The 20502-nt window shown below is 37.2% G+C and overlaps 1 protein-coding gene across 2 annotated transcripts in view; it reads left to right on the forward strand.

Moving 5' to 3' along the window:
• KIAA1958 (KIAA1958 ortholog) overlaps positions 1 to 20502 on the forward strand; it is an 83534-nt gene that overhangs the window by 28980 nt on the left and 34052 nt on the right. Inside the window, exon 2 of one of the 2 annotated variants that reach the window (XM_060100893.1) lies at positions 10137 to 10220. The exons of the other annotated variant lie outside the window; for it this stretch is intronic. Within the exon in view, the coding sequence (XP_059956876.1) occupies positions 10137 to 10220 (84 nt within the window). The remainder of the gene's footprint in view (positions 1 to 10136; positions 10221 to 20502) is intronic. 2 annotated transcript variants of the gene reach the window in all.

Genomic DNA, 20502 nt, shown 5'->3' on the forward strand with positions numbered 1-20502 from the left:
TTGAAAGCCATGCGTGTCCAGAAGTTCTCCCTCTTTATATCAAACTCAGATCACAGCGCGACATGTTCAGTCATTCAAAATATATGTGGAGGATTTATGGATTTAAAATTCTTTTAATAGTACATATTCAGACAGTCTTCATACTCAGTCTTCATTTGGTAGCTCTGCTGTGCGGAAACATATGCTGGGTACTCAGGATTCCCAAATGATAAATACATGAAAAAATAATGTAATTAATGGAGCATAGAGACTAAATAAGTATAGAAAAGTTGTCTGCTTTAAAACTTCATACATCTTCTAATACCTTTTCTTTTTTTTGTGGGGGAGGAGAGGAGGGGAGGTGGTGGTTGACTTGGATATTCTCTTGCTCCCTCTGGCTCTGACCTTCTGCTTCCATCAAGAAGGTTCAGATTATGGATCATTTCATTGTCTGGGAATGTTTTCCACCCGATCATCCAGATGTGAACTCAGCCCTATTTATATAAAGCAGAGTTTATTGAAGATTTTCTTAGCATGGTAGGAGGTAGGTTTATATCATAACAGAGCAATGCAAATCTGACCATGTAGTTTTCTGAACAACTAGTTTTCTTAGGACAAAATACAAAGTCATTAATAATGACTTACAGACAAGGCCCGGCGAGATCCAGCCTGTGAGTTTTCAGACCTCTCATTGTACCAGTCTCCTTTCAATCACTTCACTCTGGGCACACTGACATTCTTTCAGAATGGAAACTCAGTTTCCATTGTAGGAACTTCTCATGTGGTGTTCCTTCTTCTCTTCCTCCTATACTTTGTATGACTGGCTTCTTATTTTCAGGTCTTTAAGTGGGTCACTTATTCTTTCTCACAGTACCCTGTTACTTTTCTTCATAGCATTTGTCGTTTTGTCATGGTAAATTCCACAAAAGCACTCATCCTTTAAACCCAGTTTTTACTTAATTCCTAACATGTTTTAGTTACTCATTAAGTGCACATGAAATGAGGTGGCCCAGCAGGACTTGATGGATTAGCTGTAGAAGGGGGGAGAGCAGGTGTCAAGGATGGTGCTCAGGTTTCAGCTTGGGCAAGTAGGTAGGTGGTGGAGGCACTGACTGGGTGAAAGAGCAAGTTTGTGGAGACAGAGCTAAGTTACGTTTTAGGTCTGGGCACATACAGTGATTAGACTGTTAGGTGTATTAGGTTCACGAGAACCATAGGAAACATGATTCTAATGCCTACTCATTCACCATCTTTAAAACTTCGCTTCCAATTGTTAAATATCTGATCTGCTTAGAAAAAAAAATTGTACTTGCATATTTTGGGCTGCTACCTTGTCTTCTCCGTTCAGTTTTCTAGACTTTTGGGATTTTACCCACATTCAACTTTTAAAATTTGTTATTAATCACAACTTCCTTGATATAATAAAACCATTTAGCTCATCTCAGTGCATTTTCTTCATTAATGACAGTGACTCATTCAGTTTGTCTGCTAAACCATATACATACTTCTCTTAAGAAAATTGAAAGTGATCTTTATCATTTTTGTTTGTGTTGAAAACAATTTTTTTTTTTTTTTTTTTGCGGTATGCGGGCCTCTCACTGTTGTGGCCTCCCCCGTTGCGGAGCACAGGCTCCGGACGCGCAGGCTCCGGACGCGCAGGCTCAGCGGCCATGGCTCACGGGCCCAGCCGCTCCGCGGCATATGGGATCCTCCCAGACCGGGGCACGAACCCGTATCCCCTGCATCGGCAGGCGGACTCTCAACCACTTGCGCCACCAGGGAGGCCCTGAAAACAATTTTTGTTGCTATTTAGAATCCAAGTTCTATTTCTTACCACGTACATTCAAACAAAATTTAATGAAGTTTGACTGCTGAGTTTTTGATGAATGCCCAAATCTTCAGGAATATAACCCTTCTTCATAGAGTAGATTTCATGGATCAGAAAGCATTCAGTGAACATTTATGGAATCTCTATTAAGTGCATGGCACCAAGTTAGGGACTGGAAATTGCAGCAATCTCATTCAAATGCAAAGAGCTGGATCATAATTCTGACTTCTCTTTGAAATCGCTTCAAGACAAGAAAGAGAAACAGAAACAAACATTTTCTCAAATAAACTAAAAGTCTTCTGCTAGAACCACAGTATATAAAGAAAGGTTGCCAAACATAGCGATGAAACAGGGATTTGGATATGATACCAAGAGAACTGTGACTGTAGCTCTCAGATGAAGGTATGAGACCTCAGTTTTCTACTGCTGAGTGGCAAAATTAACAATCACTTTTGAAGAACTGGAATGGGGAGCTTGGGTTGGTGGTCAGAGCTTCCCTGGACCCTATTTGATAGCAGAGAGTAGCAGAGGAAGCAAGACTGCATAGAGGACCACATACACACTTGCCATCTTTATGGGAAGTCATCTGCCACTGCAACAAGGCAGTGGAGAAATGCTTGAATTTATGACTTGAAAGGACACACTATGTACCAGAAAAAAGATGGGTGCACAGTGATCAACACTGAAATATAGCCTAGTAAAGTTGTAGCCATTCACAGATAAAGAAATAATCATTCAGCTACCCAGCTCCCACCCGCAAAGTGCAATCAAGAGACCCCGAAGGGAGAAAGATTATGCTGACCATTGACTTCTCTACAACCACAATCACCACTGTTATTTATTGATAACAGCTAGGTGGCTATCTAGGAAAAAATATAAGTTAGTACCTACCTTAAACCAAAATTAATTCAGATGATCAAATATTTTAAATATTAAAGGGACTTCCCTGGTGGTCCAGTGGTTAAGACTCCGAGCTTCCACCACAGGGAGCACAGGTTCAATCCCTGGTGGGGGAACTAAGATCCCACATGCCACATGGCGTGGCCAAAATAAATAAATAAAATAAAAATGAAATTAAGAATGCTTTGAAGAAAACAAAAGAGAATTGTATTATGGTTTCACAGTGGGGAAAATATGTCTAACACAAAATGTAGGAAATATTTTTTTTTTTTTTTTTTTTTTTTTTTGCGGTATGCAGGCCTCTCACTGTTGTGGCCTCCCCCGTTGCGGAGCACAGGCTCCGGACGCGCAGGCTCCGGACGCGCAGGCTCAGCGGCCATGGCTCACGGGCCCAGCCGCTCCGCGGCATATGGGATCCTCCCAGACCGGGGCACAAACCCGTATCCCCTGCATCGGCAGGCGGACTCTCAACCACTTGCGCCACCAGGGAGGCCCGGAAATATTTTTAAAAACAGATAAATTCAATCCCATAAATGTAACAAAGTCACAAATACAAAAGGCAAACTAAAAAAAAAAAATACACATATACACATCTTTATATACATTACACAGGGCTAAGTATAATAATAATAAGAAAAAGAAGGCTAAATATATCTAGAGCTCCTATAAATAAATATTTTTTAAAATGGACAAAGTACAGAAGCAATCCACAGAAAGAAAATGAGAAAATACAGGGGGCTAATAAGTATTTGAAAAATGTTAAATGTCATTTATCATAAAAGAAATGAAAAATTTAAAACCACAATGTATATTTTACAAATTAAATAAGCAAAGATTAAGAAGTTTGATAATACCTTATATCTCGGAAGATATGATTAAACCAGCACTCTCATACCTTATCACAGAAGTTAATTTGGCACAGCAGATGTACAGGGGAACAGCAATATAGCGGTTCTACTTTTGGAAATTCATTCTGTATATATACTTGCTCATGTGTAGGAAATGTCATGTATACGAGGATACCCAGTGCAGCATTGTTTATAATAGGAATAGGATGGAAATAATGCAGATATCCATCAACAGGGAATCAGATAAATATAGTGTATCCATATAAAATACTTTATTTACAGCTGTTAGAAAGATTGAGGCAACTGTGTGTGTAATGATATAGAGCTATCTTTAATACATTGTTAATGGTAAAAAGCAAAGTGCGGAATAGGATGCATAGTTGCAGAATAGGATGCATAGTATATTCCTCCACCCTTTTTGAAAGGAGAGGAATAACTGTGTGTGCATAGAAAATCCCAAAATTATACCCAATAAATTGGTAACATTGGTTCCCATGTAGAGGGAAATATGGTGACAAGGAGATGGGATGAGAGGGTGACTTACTTTTACTTTCTACCCATTTGTAGCTTTTAGATACTGTACCATATGCTGTATTGCTTTTATTAAAATCAAAAGGATCAAGGTCCATGTAAAAAAATACTCTTAATTTCTATCTTAGAACATATAGATGGATGTTCTAGTAGATGGCAGATCAAAATGTAAAGACTGAAACAGTAAAGCTTTTGGAAGAAATAGATTTCTCATGATCTTGGAATAAGCAGAATTTCTTAAACAGGATGCAAAAAAGCATGAGTCATAAAGGGAAAAAATTGATAATTGGACTATATTAGGATTAAGAACTCTTGTTCTTTAAAAGACACTATTAAGAAAGTGAAAGTGCAAGCCACAGACTCAGAGAAGATATTTGTAATACATTTATCTGACAAAGACTCAAACGCAGGATATGTTAAAACCTCCTGCAAACAGTAAAGGGCAGGGACTTCACTTCGCTGGTGGTCCAGTGGGTAAGACTCCGTGCTCCCAGTGCAGGGGGCCTGGGTTTGACCTCTGGTCAGGGAACTAGATCCCACATGCCACAACTAAGACCCGGCACAGCCAAAATAAATAATAAAATAAAAATTAAAAAAACCGTTAAAGGCAGACAGTCCAGTAGAAAATAACTTTAACAGGCACTTTACAAAAGCAAATATCTGAGTGGCCAATAAACCTATGAAGAGCTGTTCAGCTTCATCAGTCATCAGAGAAATGAAAATTTAAAAGTTCAGTGCAGTAGCATTACACACCCAACAGAATAGCTAGAATAAAAAAGACTAACATTACTTAGTGTTGCTGAAGATATGGAGCAATCTGAGCTCTCACACTCATGGAGAAAGCAAGTTGGTACAACCACTTTGGAAACTTGTTTAGTATTTATTAAAGCAGGACATGTGATTTCCTATGACCTAGCAGTTCTTTTTTTTTTTTTTTTCTTTTTGCGGTATGCGGGCCTCTCACTGTTGTGGCCTCTCCCGTTGCGGAGCACAGGCTCCGGACGCGCAGGCCCAGCGGCCATGGCTCACGGGCCCAGCCGCTCCGCGGCATATGGGATCCTCCCAGACCGGGGCACGAACCCGTATCCCCTGCATCGGCAGGCGGACTCTTAACCACTGCGCCACCAGGGAGGCCCCGACCTAGCAGTTCTAATTCTAAGTATACACCCAAAAAAAATGCATCCATGTGACTTACCAAAAGACACCTACTAGAGTGTTCATAACAATTTTATTGGAAATAGCCCTAAACTGAAAACTACCCAAATGTTCAATAGAGTGGAAGAATAAATTGTGATATATTCACACAATGGAATGTTACACAGTAAAGAAGATAAATTATCTACAACTACATAACAGTACGGATGAAACTTCCAAACATAATGTTGAGCAAAAGAAGCCAGACACAAAAGAGTTCATCCTCTAAGATTTCATTCATATAAGTTATAATAATAGGCCAGACAAACGTATGCTATTTCAAGTCAGGATAGCTGTTATTCTTTGTGGGAGTGAGCAACTGGAAGAAGGGGACATGAGGAAGGTTTCGGAGGTGCTAGTGATACTCTTTTTCTTATGTTATGTTGTGTTGTGTTTTTAGCTAGCTGCGCCAGGTCTTAGTTGTGGCACGTGAGACCTTCCTTGCGGCGTGCGGGATCGTTTCGTTGCGGCATGCAGGCTCGTTTCGTTGCGGCATGCAGGCTTTTAGTTGCGTCATGCGGGATCTAGTTCCCTGACCAGGGATCAAACCCGGGCCCCCTGCATTGGGAGTGCTGAGTCTTAACCGCTGGACCACCAGGGAAGTCCCTGATACTCTTTTTCTTGATCTAGGCACGGGACTCAATTTGTGAAAGATAATTGCATGCACTTAATGACTGGTCTGCTTTCTTGTATGCATGTTATACCTAACAAAAAGTTTTTAAAAGGAAGTGGATCAGAAAAATTTCTAAAACTAGAGATAAATGCAAGATAATTAAAACCGTTCTATATTTTATTATCAGTCTTCCCCGGTTTTATTTGATTTTGTCATTAGCCAAAAAACGTATTACTATTACTTGACTTTAAAGCCATTTACTTCCCCCTATTCATGCAAAATGAATGAGGGTTTCTCTACCCTTCCAAACTCCTCTTGTGGTGAATTCCAGGCTGTTAGGAAAGGATATGATAATGTGACACTCTACTTTTTTTTTTTTTTTTTTCTTTTTGCGGTATGTGGGCCTCTCACTGTTGTGGCCTCTCCCGTTGCGGAGCACAGGCTCCGGACGCGCAGGCCCAGCGGCCATGGCTCACGGGCCCAGCCGCTCCGCGGCATATGGGATCCTCCCAGACCGGGGCACGAACCTGTATCCCCTGCATCGGCAGGCGGACTCCCAACCACTTGCGCCACCAGGGAGGCCCTGACACTCTACTTTTATCTTCCTACAGATGGAATGGCTCTACAGTTATATACCCAGTTCTGATGTTGGGCAGTAGAGGGGTTCCACACCACCAAGAAATTCTCCTGTACCAGCTGGGTGTCCTGTAATTCAGTTCACTTCTGACACTATCTACCTAGAGGTAGCATCAGATTCCACAGGTTAAGGGCTCAGTCCTATAAGACTGACCCATCATAAATAGAAGATTACAGAGACCCCCGTCCTTGGCAGGGATTAATTTGCTAGTGCAGCACACAGAACTCAGAGAAACATTTTACTTACTGGATTACCAACTTATTATAAAAGAACATAACTCAGGAATAGCCACATGAGAGAGATGCTTAAGGCAAGGTGTACCACTCTGCACATGTTCACCAGCCGGGAAGCTCTCTGAACCCTGTCCTTTTGGGGTTTCATGGAGCCTTCATTACATAAACACAGTTGATTAAATCATTGGTGTTTGAACCCAATCTCCAGCCTCTCTCCCCTCCCCAAAGGTGGAGAAGTGGGGTAGGACTGAAAGTTCCACTCCAGAAATCTGCTTGCCTCCACTGACAACCAGCCCTTACCCGTAGGTGCTTTCCAAAAGTTACCTCATGAACATTAACAAAAGACACATTGATCACCCTCATCACAGAAAATTCTAAGGCTTTTATGAGCTCTGTGCCAAGAACCCGGACGAAGACCATATATATATATATATATATATATATATATATATATATATATATATATATATATATATATATATATAGTTATAGTTATAGTTATAAATCACCATATCACAGATTCTTAACTAAGATTGAGACCAAATAGGAGAAAAAGGCTTGGAAATGAGGCTGGGCTGAGGATGTTGAAGTAGTGCTGTGGTGTTGGTCAACTGTGTGTTAGCAGGGTGCTAATAATGTGGATCTGTTTCAGTCAGTTTATTTTTGTAAAAAGGTAGAAAATATTGAATATTTTATAAAATGATGAGGATTGACTGTAACTAGAATCAGTGTTTCATATGATTTGATAATAGTTGTTAGGCATCTTGTGAACAAAAGCATGCTAAATATGAAAAAATTAAATAAAATTTTAAGCTTCTACTTTATCTGGAACATTTTGGCAGTCCTGCAGAATATTCCAGTTCCAATTGAAAGAATCAACTTCACTAACCTAAAAGCCTTTCAAAAATCCTGAATTCAGTACACCTTAATTCAAGCCAAATACCCTGTTTGCAATGACAAATTTCACCTATATCAGAATGTGTATAAGACAGAGAAGGACAACAATGTGGACAATATTTGGATTTAATCATCGATTTATAACTTATAAATTTTGTTTGGCTCCTCAAAGTCTTTAATGCCCCAGAGTATGTAACACAGTAGGTTTGGAATGGAAAACTCGGTCTTCATCTCAGAAAACTAAATTTTAGGAAAGATTCCATGTGAAAGTTGAAGAACTGGAAATTTTTTCCCTACAGTTGTCTTTGAATGTTTATTTCTTAGAAAGTCTTTGTTTAAAGTTTGAAGACTGTTGTGATAGATATTTGAACAAGTAGCCACAATAAACAGATGTGCTGACCCCTTTGGCTTTGCATGTAAACAGTCACGGAAGCTAGCATGGTAAAAGGTTACATGTGGCTTCACCTTTCTAATGGAAAGATATACATCTTTATTGTTCAACTGGAAGAAGATAGCATAGCCAAATGTTAAGTCTAATGAAGGATAAAATATACTGTTATGTATTTGAATTTTGGAAATATGATCTCAAAAAATGTGCCTATAAAAATATCTAATTAGCTAGTTTAGTGATTTTTAGTTCATTTCATTTTATCAAGTTATGAGAACTTTGGCAATTATACCTTACAACTGTCATTTTAAAATAATATGGACATTCATAAATGTGTATAGTAATACAAAAAGTAGTGTTTGTGAATAAAATTCAGTTTATTCAAAATTTTATTTTTCTTATTGTATGTGGTTATTTCAAAGACTTCCCACTGAGCAGCCTTAAAAATTAATCTAAAGTTTTCCTAAATAAGATAATTGGGATAAACAAAATAATTTTATATTATACTTTAGAATCAGAAATTACATTTTTATGTTGTTTTTAATTAACCTTAGTGTTGGCCTCTCAACATCAAATAGGATAGCCTGCTTTTTCTATTGTGTAATTTCATATTTAGAATTTCTCTTTTGAGTTCCACCCAGACCATGTCTGACGTAATTGTGGTCATTTTTGACAAAATGATTTTATTGTTAATGTTAACATCCCAAATTTAAATTACATGTTACTGAGAGAAAATCATTGAAATGATATCACTGAATTTAATCATTGTAAAGAAAAAAATCTAGTAAAACAGAGTAGGGCTTCCTTCATAAGCCATAAGCACTAGATCTTTTTTCTCAAAGTGTGTTCTCTTGAACCTCATCCTGAGCATAGAGGAATCTGATTTTGATTGAGCATCCTGAGAGATTCTGAAGCTCACTAAAATGTGAGAACCACTACTCCAGAGCAACACTACTTAATCATGGGTGATCCATAATGGAAAGAGGCACCTCCAGTCTTTGGTGGCAAAATATAAATAATAAATTAATAAAGTAAAACTATCCAAGAGACATACCCCTTCCTTACATCTTGATTATAATAGCCTTACTCAAATTTCATTGTCCTGTCTTTATAGCTGGGAAGTTTTATCCTCATTACTTTCCCAAAACACCAAATTTTTTTGTGTTGAAATATAGTTGATGTACAATATTATATTAGTTTCAAGCGTATTACATAATTATTTGACATTTGCATACATTATGAAATGATCACCACAATAAATCTAGTAACCATCTGTCCCTATACAAAGTTATTACAGTATTAATGACCATATTCCTTAAGCTGTGTATTACATCCCTGTGACTTATTTATATAATTGGAAGTTTGTACCTCTTAATCCCCTTCACCTATTTTGCCCCACCTTCCCACCCCTTTCCTGTCTGGCAGCCACCCATTTGTTCTCTGTATCTATGAGTCTGTTTTCATTTTGCAAAACACAAAATATTTTTATCACTTATTGTAAACTGCCCTGCAATTACATATAGAATATTTATAAACCACGTTTACCTGAATTGTTGTAGAATGTGTCTCGTTAACTGCTGTAAATGATCTATTTAGTAATTTTTAAATATAGATCTCTAGAGATAATGCTAAATAACAGATTCAAATATTTTTGTTTAATTCAATAAAATGGAACCAGTACAACCTCTGGTTTCACAAATGAAGTGATTTAAAATAAATATGTTGCTCTGATGGGGCCCTCGCACACTGCATTAGGGTAAATAGCACAGTTATGTCTTTTTTCCTAAAACGAAGGCTGCCTCTAATCCCACTCTTTCCACAAATCTTCGTGCACTAAACTATGTGCCAATGACATGAGAAGCTCATTTTGATTGTAGTGGGCCGTCTCTTGTCTAGTACATCATTTGTGAAACTGAAGTTGGCTATTATAATGCAACAGGTATGTAAATAACATTTATTAGTGATCTCTAAAATTGATTCCTTCTTTCTCTTTTTCATTATAAAAGAAAACTTTATTTCAGAGTAGAAAGTGCATTGTCTGAACTCATCAACACCCTCTTTATCCCTCCCCTCCCCAATTTGTTGCAGACCAGGATGAAAGAGCAGCTGAGCTCAGCAGAGAGCAGAATGAGAAAACCATCCGGAGCACGCAGACCGCGCTCCGCAATTTCCGGGAGTTCCTCATCTCCAAGTATCCTTCTGAAACAAGAGAGATTTATGTCATCCCTTGCAAAGAGTTGGATGCCTACCTGGCCTCTTTCTTTGTGGATGCCAGGCAGAAGGATGGATCCGAGTATGAACCCAACAGCTTGGCCAATTACCAGTGTGGACTTGAACGGTACCTAAAAGAACACCGGTATGGCTACAGTATCACCAGGGATAAGGAATTCAAGCGCTCCCAAGAGGCCCTGAAACAGAAGCAAATTGAACTCCGCTGCAAAGGAAAAGGAAATAAGCCACACAAGTCCATGAAGCTCACCTTTGCTGATGAGCTCATTCTGCGGAAAAGGGGACTGCTAAGCCGCTATAACCCTGAGGGTCTGCTCAACCTCGTCTGGCTCAACAACACAAAAGCTTTTGGGCACTGTACGGGCTTCCACGGGTCTACCTTAAAGTGGGGTGATATTCGGCTCCGGGTAACAGAAACGGGGCTGGAGTACTTGGAGTGGATGGGTCAAGACACTGGTGACCTAAATGCCAAAACCAAGAGGGGGGGGACAGACTCCCGTGTGTATGCCACCCAGCATGCTCCACAGACCTGCCCCGTCCAAGACTATAAGGAGTATGCCCAGCGGCGGCCTCCTGCTATGCGCTATGAGGATGCCCCTTTCTACCTGTCCATTAAGCCGGTCGTGAACTTGGCGGCTCTGCATTGGTACAACTGCCAGGCCCTCGGCAAGAACAAGCTGGCCAAGATGGTGAAGACCATGTGCGAGAAGGGGAACATCCCTGGCAGGAAAACCAACTTCAGTGTGTATCAGAGCTGCAGCACCTTGTCCGAGGCCCAGAGCAACCAGCTGGTGCTTATCTGTAACAATCTGAGCCAGCAGGCCGCCCAGTCAGTGGCCGGGCACTCCAACAGCGGCAATTTCATCGTCTCTGCCTCCTATGACTCTTCCTCAGACACTGCTTGACCAGGTGGCTTGAGCAAGACCCCAGTCTGGTTATTGAGTCCAGAGAAACTGTGATTAAACACTCGTTCCCTTTCCTCGGCCCTCAGTGTTAACTTTATAAGAATATAAATATATAATATATTTTTCTTTTTACAAATAAGCCAATGGAGATAGTTTAGTATTACTAACGTAGTATTCATAGGCTTAAAACAAATGTACTCGTGGTGATTAAATATAATTACTGTTATAGACTTTACAAAACCATAGTGGTTCTCAGGCAACACAAAGTAGAGGAAGAATTCCGTTTTTTTAAAAAATTATCAAAAAGGAAACTGAAAGTCAGCCTAGACACTTGTGTCCTCGACTCCTGCTTTTCCTTCCCACCCCACCTCTCATTTTTAGTCTACTTAATAAATGGCATTATTTTTTTAATTTTTAAAATTCTACATTAATCAGGAGGAGACAACACTAACTTTACTGCTTACACAAAACTGTCAGATCCAGAATAAGCAAGTGTTGGTATAAGCCAGAAAAATTATTTACATACTCTTTTTGTTTTTAAGCATAATTAGATTTTAGTTTCTGTGCCTCATTTTTTGCAATTTATGAAAATCTAGGTGTTTAGCTAACTTCTTTTGGGGGCAGAGGAGGGTAGAAGGAGGGGATAAAGGTGCCATTCTTTTTGGAAGCTATATAATTTAAAAATAATATGCGAAGTCCAATATTATGGCAAAAGAGACTGTTACTAGCTCATTTTTACTGTTGTGCTTGAACCTGGATAGAATTGTTTTGTTGTTTTCTAAGAAATCAATGTAAATGAAGTTTGATTATCAGATTTACAAGAAATTTAAAACTACCAAAGCTTTGAAAATGTTCCCAAGCATTAGATTGTATGTCAAACATAAAGAGAAAGTAGAGAATGGAAAAGTCTTACTAAAAATCTAGAAGCACTAGTCAAGACAACAAAAACCTCATATTCTTCAAAGCTCAAATCCCCTGAATTATTTATTTATAAGCATTGAACTTCAGTCTGTTTTCCCTAGGGAATTACTTGACTGTAGTTGAGATCAAAGGAATATTGACACTCATCTTAGGTAACAACATTTTGTTACCAAATTTAGCTGAATTCAAAGAATTCTTTGAAAATGTGCAGTTTCTTCTACAGTAAATACAAATGCATTTATGTGTGATAATCTTGCAATTATAATAATTATAATTTTGGTTAAACAACTCCCTGTGGTGGTTTTTCCAAGGTCTTTATTTTCAAGCCTATGGTGAATTATCAGTTGAGATACTTCAATAATAAAATAATTTAGATGAGCTAGGTTCCTATCTTGTATAATCATTAACACATTAAAAAAAATCCAAATCTTAATCACTTTGTTGGATCTGGGCGTTCTATTGGGAAGTATTTGTTCTTCAAAGCATCCTCGTAATTCACATTAGCTAGGAAGGTAGGTGGTATTTTATGTTTTAATTTATTGTACGACCAGGACAAATTTCATTTTGATTTGCTTTGCTAAATCATCATGTTAGCTGAGCTTTCCCATGGCTAGGCAGCTCTTCCCAACACTAAGTCATAAACACATAAAGACCTATTACTCTAAGCTGTGACCTTTCCTTTGGCTCAGGAGTGGGAAGTCTGCCGTGGCCTTTGTGTTATGCAATCTACTTCATTTCATAACTTTCCTTCCATAAAGAGGCATCCAGAAACAAGAAGAAAGAGCAGAAGATACTTTGCTTTTATTTTTTTGTATTAATAATGATGGTAGCCACCATTTTTGAGCCAGTCTGGGTGCCAGCACTGTGTGTGCTAAGTGACTTACATGCACCACTTATATAAGTAATACTAATTTATGAAAATTAGAAAATCCAGATAAGCATAAAGAAAACAAAATATGTACTCATAAGTCTGCCAGCCAAAAATAACCACTGTTAATATTTTAGTAAATATTTCTTCAGACATTTCAATACATACATATTTATTTCTGTATACATGATCTTTAATCCTTTCAACAACTTTGAAAAGGAGGTTAATTATCTCCATTTTATGTTGAGATCAAGATGTAGCAGGTTATAGCTAAGGAGATGGTACTGTCTGTCATCTGACTCCAGAGTTTTTTCTACTTACCTTTCTGAGTTCCAACCCGTAATTGGTTTCCAGTGATTTGAGCTGGAGATGAGGACACGGTGTCTTCCCATCTCTCAAGTCTGTCTGATTAAAAGGAAGGCTGAGTGATCTTTCATGAAGGCACACAGTGTCCCCTCGTCCCCCCTCTTCTGGTCATTTTGAACCACAGAGCCTCATTCTTCCAATTATCTTAACAAAACCTTCCTCTTCTCCTTACCCTGTAATGGGCTCAGAAGTGCACATGACAGCCTACTGTGAAAGAACTCTGTTTTAAAAATAAGTTGTTTTTTTTTTTAACATAGGTTACCTCTCATTTAAAAAAAAAGATTTCTGTAAAACATTTAAACTGTGATTGTGCATTTTGTTTTTGCATTGACATACTTTTAAAAACTCTTGATTTGTTTTTGACAGCAAAGGAAGTTTGTCATGGGGAAGAAGGTTAGTCAGTATGCACTGAGAAAGCAGAACTAGGAAATTTTGAATTCCTGTTTGTGTATATTGAGGTACTAAACTGAAAATCTCTCTTATTTAAATAAGAGATGAAACTATAGCAGTTTCATTTAGAAGAACGCAGATTGAGAATGTGAATTATTTTTTATTTATTTATATTTTGCTTTGATAACTCAAACCAAATAGGAACGTTGTGACATTTAAATTTAGAAAACTTTTCTGAAGAATGGCTTGGTAGAATTTTAGCTGAATTATTGTAACTCTTTGGGATAATTAAATTATGAAAAATTATCGGCAGCTACCTCTAAATTTTGTGTTTTTGTACAAACGATACTGAGGATATACTACTGCCAGATACCATATTTATTATTTGCTATTTTAACTTTAAAAAAAATTACATCCATACTGCGGCAGTGGTTGATGCCAAAATCGTGTATGTGCTTTAGCAAAAATTCAACAGTCCAGCAGGTGTTCACTATAACTGAACATGCTGCCTTTCCAGTCAATCCTGTGGTTCATACAAAAACAATAAAACTGTATTTGCAGTTTACGCTTTAAGGTCAGTGTAATGTCATGTAAGAAATTCCACAGTGCCCCTCACATGACTCTGGAAGTTTTGCACTGTCTACAACAAAAATGCCAAACCCATCTGTCAGCATTTGGATGACATAGCTGCATAATTGTTTTTCTTCTATATTCATGGGAGTGACTGGCTATTGAAAATCATAGATGGTAGCAGTTTAAAAAAAAAAAACATAATACTTGAAAAGGTGAGAGAGAGTCAGGATGTTTATCCAACAGAGCTTATTCTTAAGAGTCCATCTGTTATCATGGTTAGTAGGTGTGGTCTGAATATGATTTATAATATATCAGGTACTTAAAATATTTTTATTATAGTTACTTTTCTCTGTGTTAAATTTTCCCCATGTTAAATCACTTCCTGATCTACAAAAGAATAGTCTGAAAGTTTTCTAGTATAGATCAGGTCTCTGGTTTTTCAACTAGATCATGGTTAGCTGATACTTTCATTGAATTAATTTGTCTAAGTCATATGGCTTAGGTTCTAGATGCCATGAAATCAGATGACTTCACTGAGATGAAAATTTATAGTTCTATCAACAAATATTTGAGCACCTAGTGTCTAGACACTAAGAGGGGTACAAAGATATATAAAATAGTTCCTGCTTTCAAAACGTTTGTAAAAGATACTGTAAAAAAGTTTGGTTTCATTTTTGAGAGCCCAGCAAAAAACTCTGCCAATACTATTTTGCATAGTTTCTCAAATTTTGTACTCACACAGTTTGTCCATTATTTAGCCATTGAATATATTGGTTTTTTTTTTTTTTTTTTTGCGGTATGCGGGCCTCTCACTGTTGTGGCCTCCCCCGTTGCGGAGCACAGGCTCCGGACGCGCAGGCTCCGGACGCGCAGGCTCAGCGGCCATGGCTCACGGGCCCAGCCGCTCCGCGGCATATGGGATCCTCCCAGACCGGGGCACGAACCCGTATCCCCTGCATCGGCAGGCGGACTCTCAACCACTTGCGCCACCAGGGAGGCCCTGAATATATTGGTTTGCTGTAGAATACATAATAATGCTTTGAGTGTTTTGTGGAGGATCTTTTAGAGCCTGTTTTAAAGTCAGTAATAAGGTAAAGCCATTTCTGCACCATCCGTGTGTTCACATAGATGCACACATGCATAAGAATGTGCAGACTGTCATCAATGAGTGTCACTTATTAAGTACTTACAATGTACCATGGTACTGAGTGCTTTTGTAAGTTGTTTCACTTAATTCTTACAAAAGTCCTGTGAGGGTAAATATCATTATTTCTTTTATAAATGAGGAAATCCAGAGAAGTCAAATGGGTTGCCCACATTACTTAATACATAAGGGTATCAGGATCTGAAACTATATCCAGCTACCATTAAGCACTAACCTTTTCTGCTGTAGCTGCCTGTTCACAAAGTGATTTACTGTGCTTCTTTAGATTCTCTGAAGTGATAAATTATAAGTGGAATCCCTGATGTAATAAAATCATCAATATTCTTTCAACTCTGAATTGACTGAGAGCAGTGCCATCACCTGGCATGTTTGTTAGCATAAAATTATATAGGCCCCCTAACTGTGGTTATTTTGAGATGGAACATTCAGCAAAGTTTGCTTCCCCTTCGCCATGAGTAGAGAGCAAAAGTTTGTGTCATTCTTTAAAGAACTCTTAATTTTGTCATGGAGGTGAATGTGTATATGGACAAATAATTATATATATATAATATATATATTATATATGTTATATATAATATATATAGTATATATTATACATATATATATATTTTGGGGGGGGGGCTGTGCTGAACAGCACGTGGGATCTTAGTTCCCCAACCAGGGATCGAACCTGCACCCCCTGCATTGGAAGCATGAAGTCTTAACCACTGGACCAGCAGGGAAGTCCCTAATTATATTTTTTAAACAAATGATTGTCCTTTGTTTTTACCCCATATAAACCAAAAATCCTATTTCAAAAGAGTTCTTTATAATTCAGACAGAGAAGGGGGAGGTTCTAGGCAGAGGAAATACCTCTCTCAAGCCCAGAAGCTGATATAGTCATCCACCAGATATGAATATTGATTGCCAATCTGCCAGGGAGTTTGGTCTTCTCTACAAATTGGTGCCAGCAAATTAACTATTTAATAGAGGATTTTGTTATTATTTTGTTTTTTAATCAGTCAAGATTGTTTTTAACAGGAAGCTTTTGGGGGAAAATACTATCTTTATGATTCTCAGTATTAAAGATCAACTAAAGCCATTCAGATTTTTTCTAGTTTGACTATCTCCACAGTTTTAGATATTAAAGACAAACAGTTCTGATTTCAGTCAGCCTTCTTCTGATTGGTTTTCTTTATCTACAGGAAAAGAGCACTTTGATCTTTATTCCTCTAGCCAAAACAAAGCTGTAATACTTAACATCTATAAATAAATACTCTCTACCATGTGATAAAGGAAATATATTTCTAAGCCTAGGGGAAAAAATCAAGGGGAGTGTATGATAATTTATTAAGGTATTTTTTAAAAGGTTCATTCATGAAAAACTAGTTATAAATACTAAGGAATTAACAAGTTCTGTATCAATCAGTTTAAAAGATTTTTCTCAAACAGAACTCCTTTATACAAGATATATCTCCACAAATCTACCATATGATATAATATAGATAGTTACTTATTAAGAAATACATCATTGGCAAGGGCATCCTCAATTGTTTTTTGTTGTTTTTCCCTTAATGCATGGTATTCGAATAATTGCTTCTCCTCCCCATTGGATCCGGCCAAGATGATATGAATACATAGTTTTTCATAAGGCAAAGTGATGAAGATAGGATGATTTTAAGAGATCCTTGCCATAGAACATAACTGGGGTAAAGAAATGTACTGCATATATCATCCTTTGGTGGTTGGTGTATTTCTACTGATACAAAAACAGAAAAGAGAGGATGATATTGATAAACTGCCAACAACTCTGATTTTACTTTTTTAAAGCAGAGGAAAGATAAACAAAATTTCTCATACTCCATCCTGTTTGTAAGTTGACTAATTGGGCCTGCCAAAGCTGAAGAAAAGACCTAATTTGGTACTGAAGATTGCATTATTTTTTAAAAGAAAACATTTTAATACATTTAAATTGAGTTTTTATGTAAACCATGCCTTTGTTGAATTAGACTCAGTTTTAATTAGGTCAGAGTACTAATTTGATCAGAATATTAATTAAGTCAAAGTATTAAAGTAACCATCATCTTTGTTGAGTGAATTATAATCATAGAGGCTGGACCTGGAAAAGACCTAAGATCATTTAGCCCAGTGATTTTTCAGTGCTGTGAAGAATAGGAGTCATCATGTCTTCTTGGGGGGAGGGGGCAAGGAGGCCAAAGAGATGGATGGAGATCGTAAAGGGAACACGTCCTGAAACACAGATCCCCTGGGAATTCTCATGTTCCCTATGCCCCTACCTTCCTACTTTTAGACTCACTAGACTGAATGACCTACTACCTCTATTACACATCCTTCATGTGTGCCAGGCTGGAAAATAAGATTCAAAACATCTAATCTAATCCATCCCTCTTCTTTTATGGAAGAGAGAATCAGTCCCAGAGAGATTAGATGAATGCCCAGGTGCACACACTTTGTTAGAATCAGAGCCAGAACTAGGATCCAGGCACCTTGACTTCCAGTGCATAGGTAGGGTTTAGGGAGGAAAAACAACCCCACCTTCCCACTGAGTAAGAAGGGGTATCCTTGTTTTGAAATTTTTAATAGTGTTTTAAGCTCTCAATCAAGTTTCTATTAAGGACTAGATTCAAGCTGCCAGTTTCCAAATAGGCTATTTTGCACGTGAACTTTTTTTCATTGTGTAATGTTACACCTTAATTTTTAGCAACTTCTCCTTTTGAGATTTGATGGGATAATCTCTAACTGTAATCACCTTTTATTTTAAGGAACAGCTCTCAGCCTACTCCATTTATATTATTTTCATTTCTGGAGGGGAAACAAACTACAGTTTTCAAGTATATGAATTCCAGTTATAGATTATGAACTGAAAAGTAACTTTTTATTTAAAGTGGTATTCTTTTGAATACCCAGCTACATAGCATCTATATTATTGGTTTTGAATGCAGTCTACTATACCCTTTTTTAGTCTATGGAAAGTATAAAAAATCATCTTGAAGGTTTGGAACATTTTCAATCAAAAGGATTAAATTTCTGTCAACGTAATTAGGATGTTTCTGAAGTGAATTTACTTAGAGATAGGAAGGGGAAAGAAAATGAGAACTAATGAAAGAAACCTGCAGCAGGAAGACATAGAAATACAAACTATTTGTAAATTCTTATATTACCCAGCTTACTCTTCTAAAAAGGAATTCAAACAAGTATTTTTTAAATCTCACAAATTTTTATTTTATAAATTATGTTTACCAGATCATAGTTGAAGAAAAAAGATGAAATTCTAGGATGTTAAAAAAAAAGGTACAGTGGAATTATTTGTCTTTTGAATTCAGTGTTGAACTTCACTAGACTTCTAATGTTCTTTGTATTACACTGGAATTAGGAATTTTTACCATCATACACTCATTTCAAAGAGCTTTGAAAATGTTTTGGCATAGTTTATTTATTTGTGATAAGTAGAATTAGGAAGAATCAGCAATATAGAATCCTAACAGTAATTGTGCATACTGTATTTAAGTGATTTTTATGCCTGTTTACTTTCTGTGATTCTTAAATTTTATAAATCAAATACCTTAACATACTTCCACTAGAAATTAATTTATAATTGATTATTTATACTGGATAAAGTAGCAGGTTCATCTTAGTATTAATCCACTCAGATTAACTGACCTTTTATATCTACAATTCATTATATTACAACTTTTTAAATAGCATTTATAACAAAAGAACTTTTGCTTTATAAAGTATTTGTTACAAAAAAAACACCATCTTGCCAAAAACCATTACAATTTCTATGCATTGTGTATATTCAGTGATGTCATTGTTGAGATTTTGCATGTTTTAGGTGCTCTTTCATATGTGTGTTTGTGGTATTTATGTGGAATTGTTAACCATTGCTGCTATCACTTATTGTAGTTAAACTGAAAAACTGTGCTAAGAGGCTGTGCCGGTCAACATTTGTGTGACTTGTGAAAGTATGTACTTAACTGTTTAATATTTTGAACCAGCACTTAGTGGCCTCTACAGAAGGAAATGTTATAGTTGTCAAGTGATGCCAACTTCAAAATCTTGCTTCATATGTATAATTCCAGGTCAGCTTTCCTTCTGCACTTTCCCCAACTCTTTGAAAGGGAAACATTTGCAAAAAGAGAAAGCAAGAATTCTGAACTTTCCTAGTATTCCCCACCTTAAATCTTTTTTTTCCCCTGATACTTGAGAAATTCAATAGAATGACAATGTAGCAGCATAATTTCCCTTGATCTAGATATTTTAGGTTGAACAATGTAATAACAGAAGACTATGAGGCGCATACATTATCTTTTTTGGTCATCATGGCGTATTGTTTGAATCGCATTTAATAAGAATATTTAGCATTTTTATTTATGAGGCCATGGAAACCTCAGAGTTCCCAAATATTAACTTTTATATTCAGCATTTGCATGGACTTACTTAACATATTTGGTTGCCTTATGACCATCAGAAATTTTTCATGCCTACTTGTCTTTAGTTTGCTTCCTGGTATTTCCAGCTTGCCTCAGCAATTCCAAGCAAACTCTGACATTAGAGAGAACATTATTTCAATGGATTAATTCTACTATACTTTGTTAAATGGGGGAAATATCATTATACTTTATTTATACATGTATACTCAGAATGGAAGGGAAATATCATAAAATGTTAAGAAAAGCAGGTTCTTCCTTTCAACATTCCAAAACTCACTTAATGCAGGGTTTCATTCTGACTGTTCAGTGAGTTTATAATTATAAGATTCTTTTAATAAAGGGACAGTCTCCTTAGTTACATAGAGGCTTTCTGTGTGACTCTCAGATATATGGTGGCAGCCAATGCTGTATTTGGAAACATTGCTTCTGAAATTGCTGATTTAATTCTAAGAATATTAAAATGAATTCAAGGCCCCTGCCACATCTTTTGCTCACGGGAAAAGAAGGCATATTTTAACTGTGAGCGTTTTCTCCAGAATATGCTTTAAACATTTGTCCCTCAATGGAGGTGACAAAGCAATAAAAGGAAATTCAATTATGTATG

The sequence above is a fragment of the Mesoplodon densirostris genome, chromosome 6, assembly GCF_025265405.1.
Source record: "Mesoplodon densirostris isolate mMesDen1 chromosome 6, mMesDen1 primary haplotype, whole genome shotgun sequence".
In the NCBI taxonomy this organism is placed as follows: Eukaryota; Metazoa; Chordata; class Mammalia; order Artiodactyla; family Ziphiidae; genus Mesoplodon; species Mesoplodon densirostris.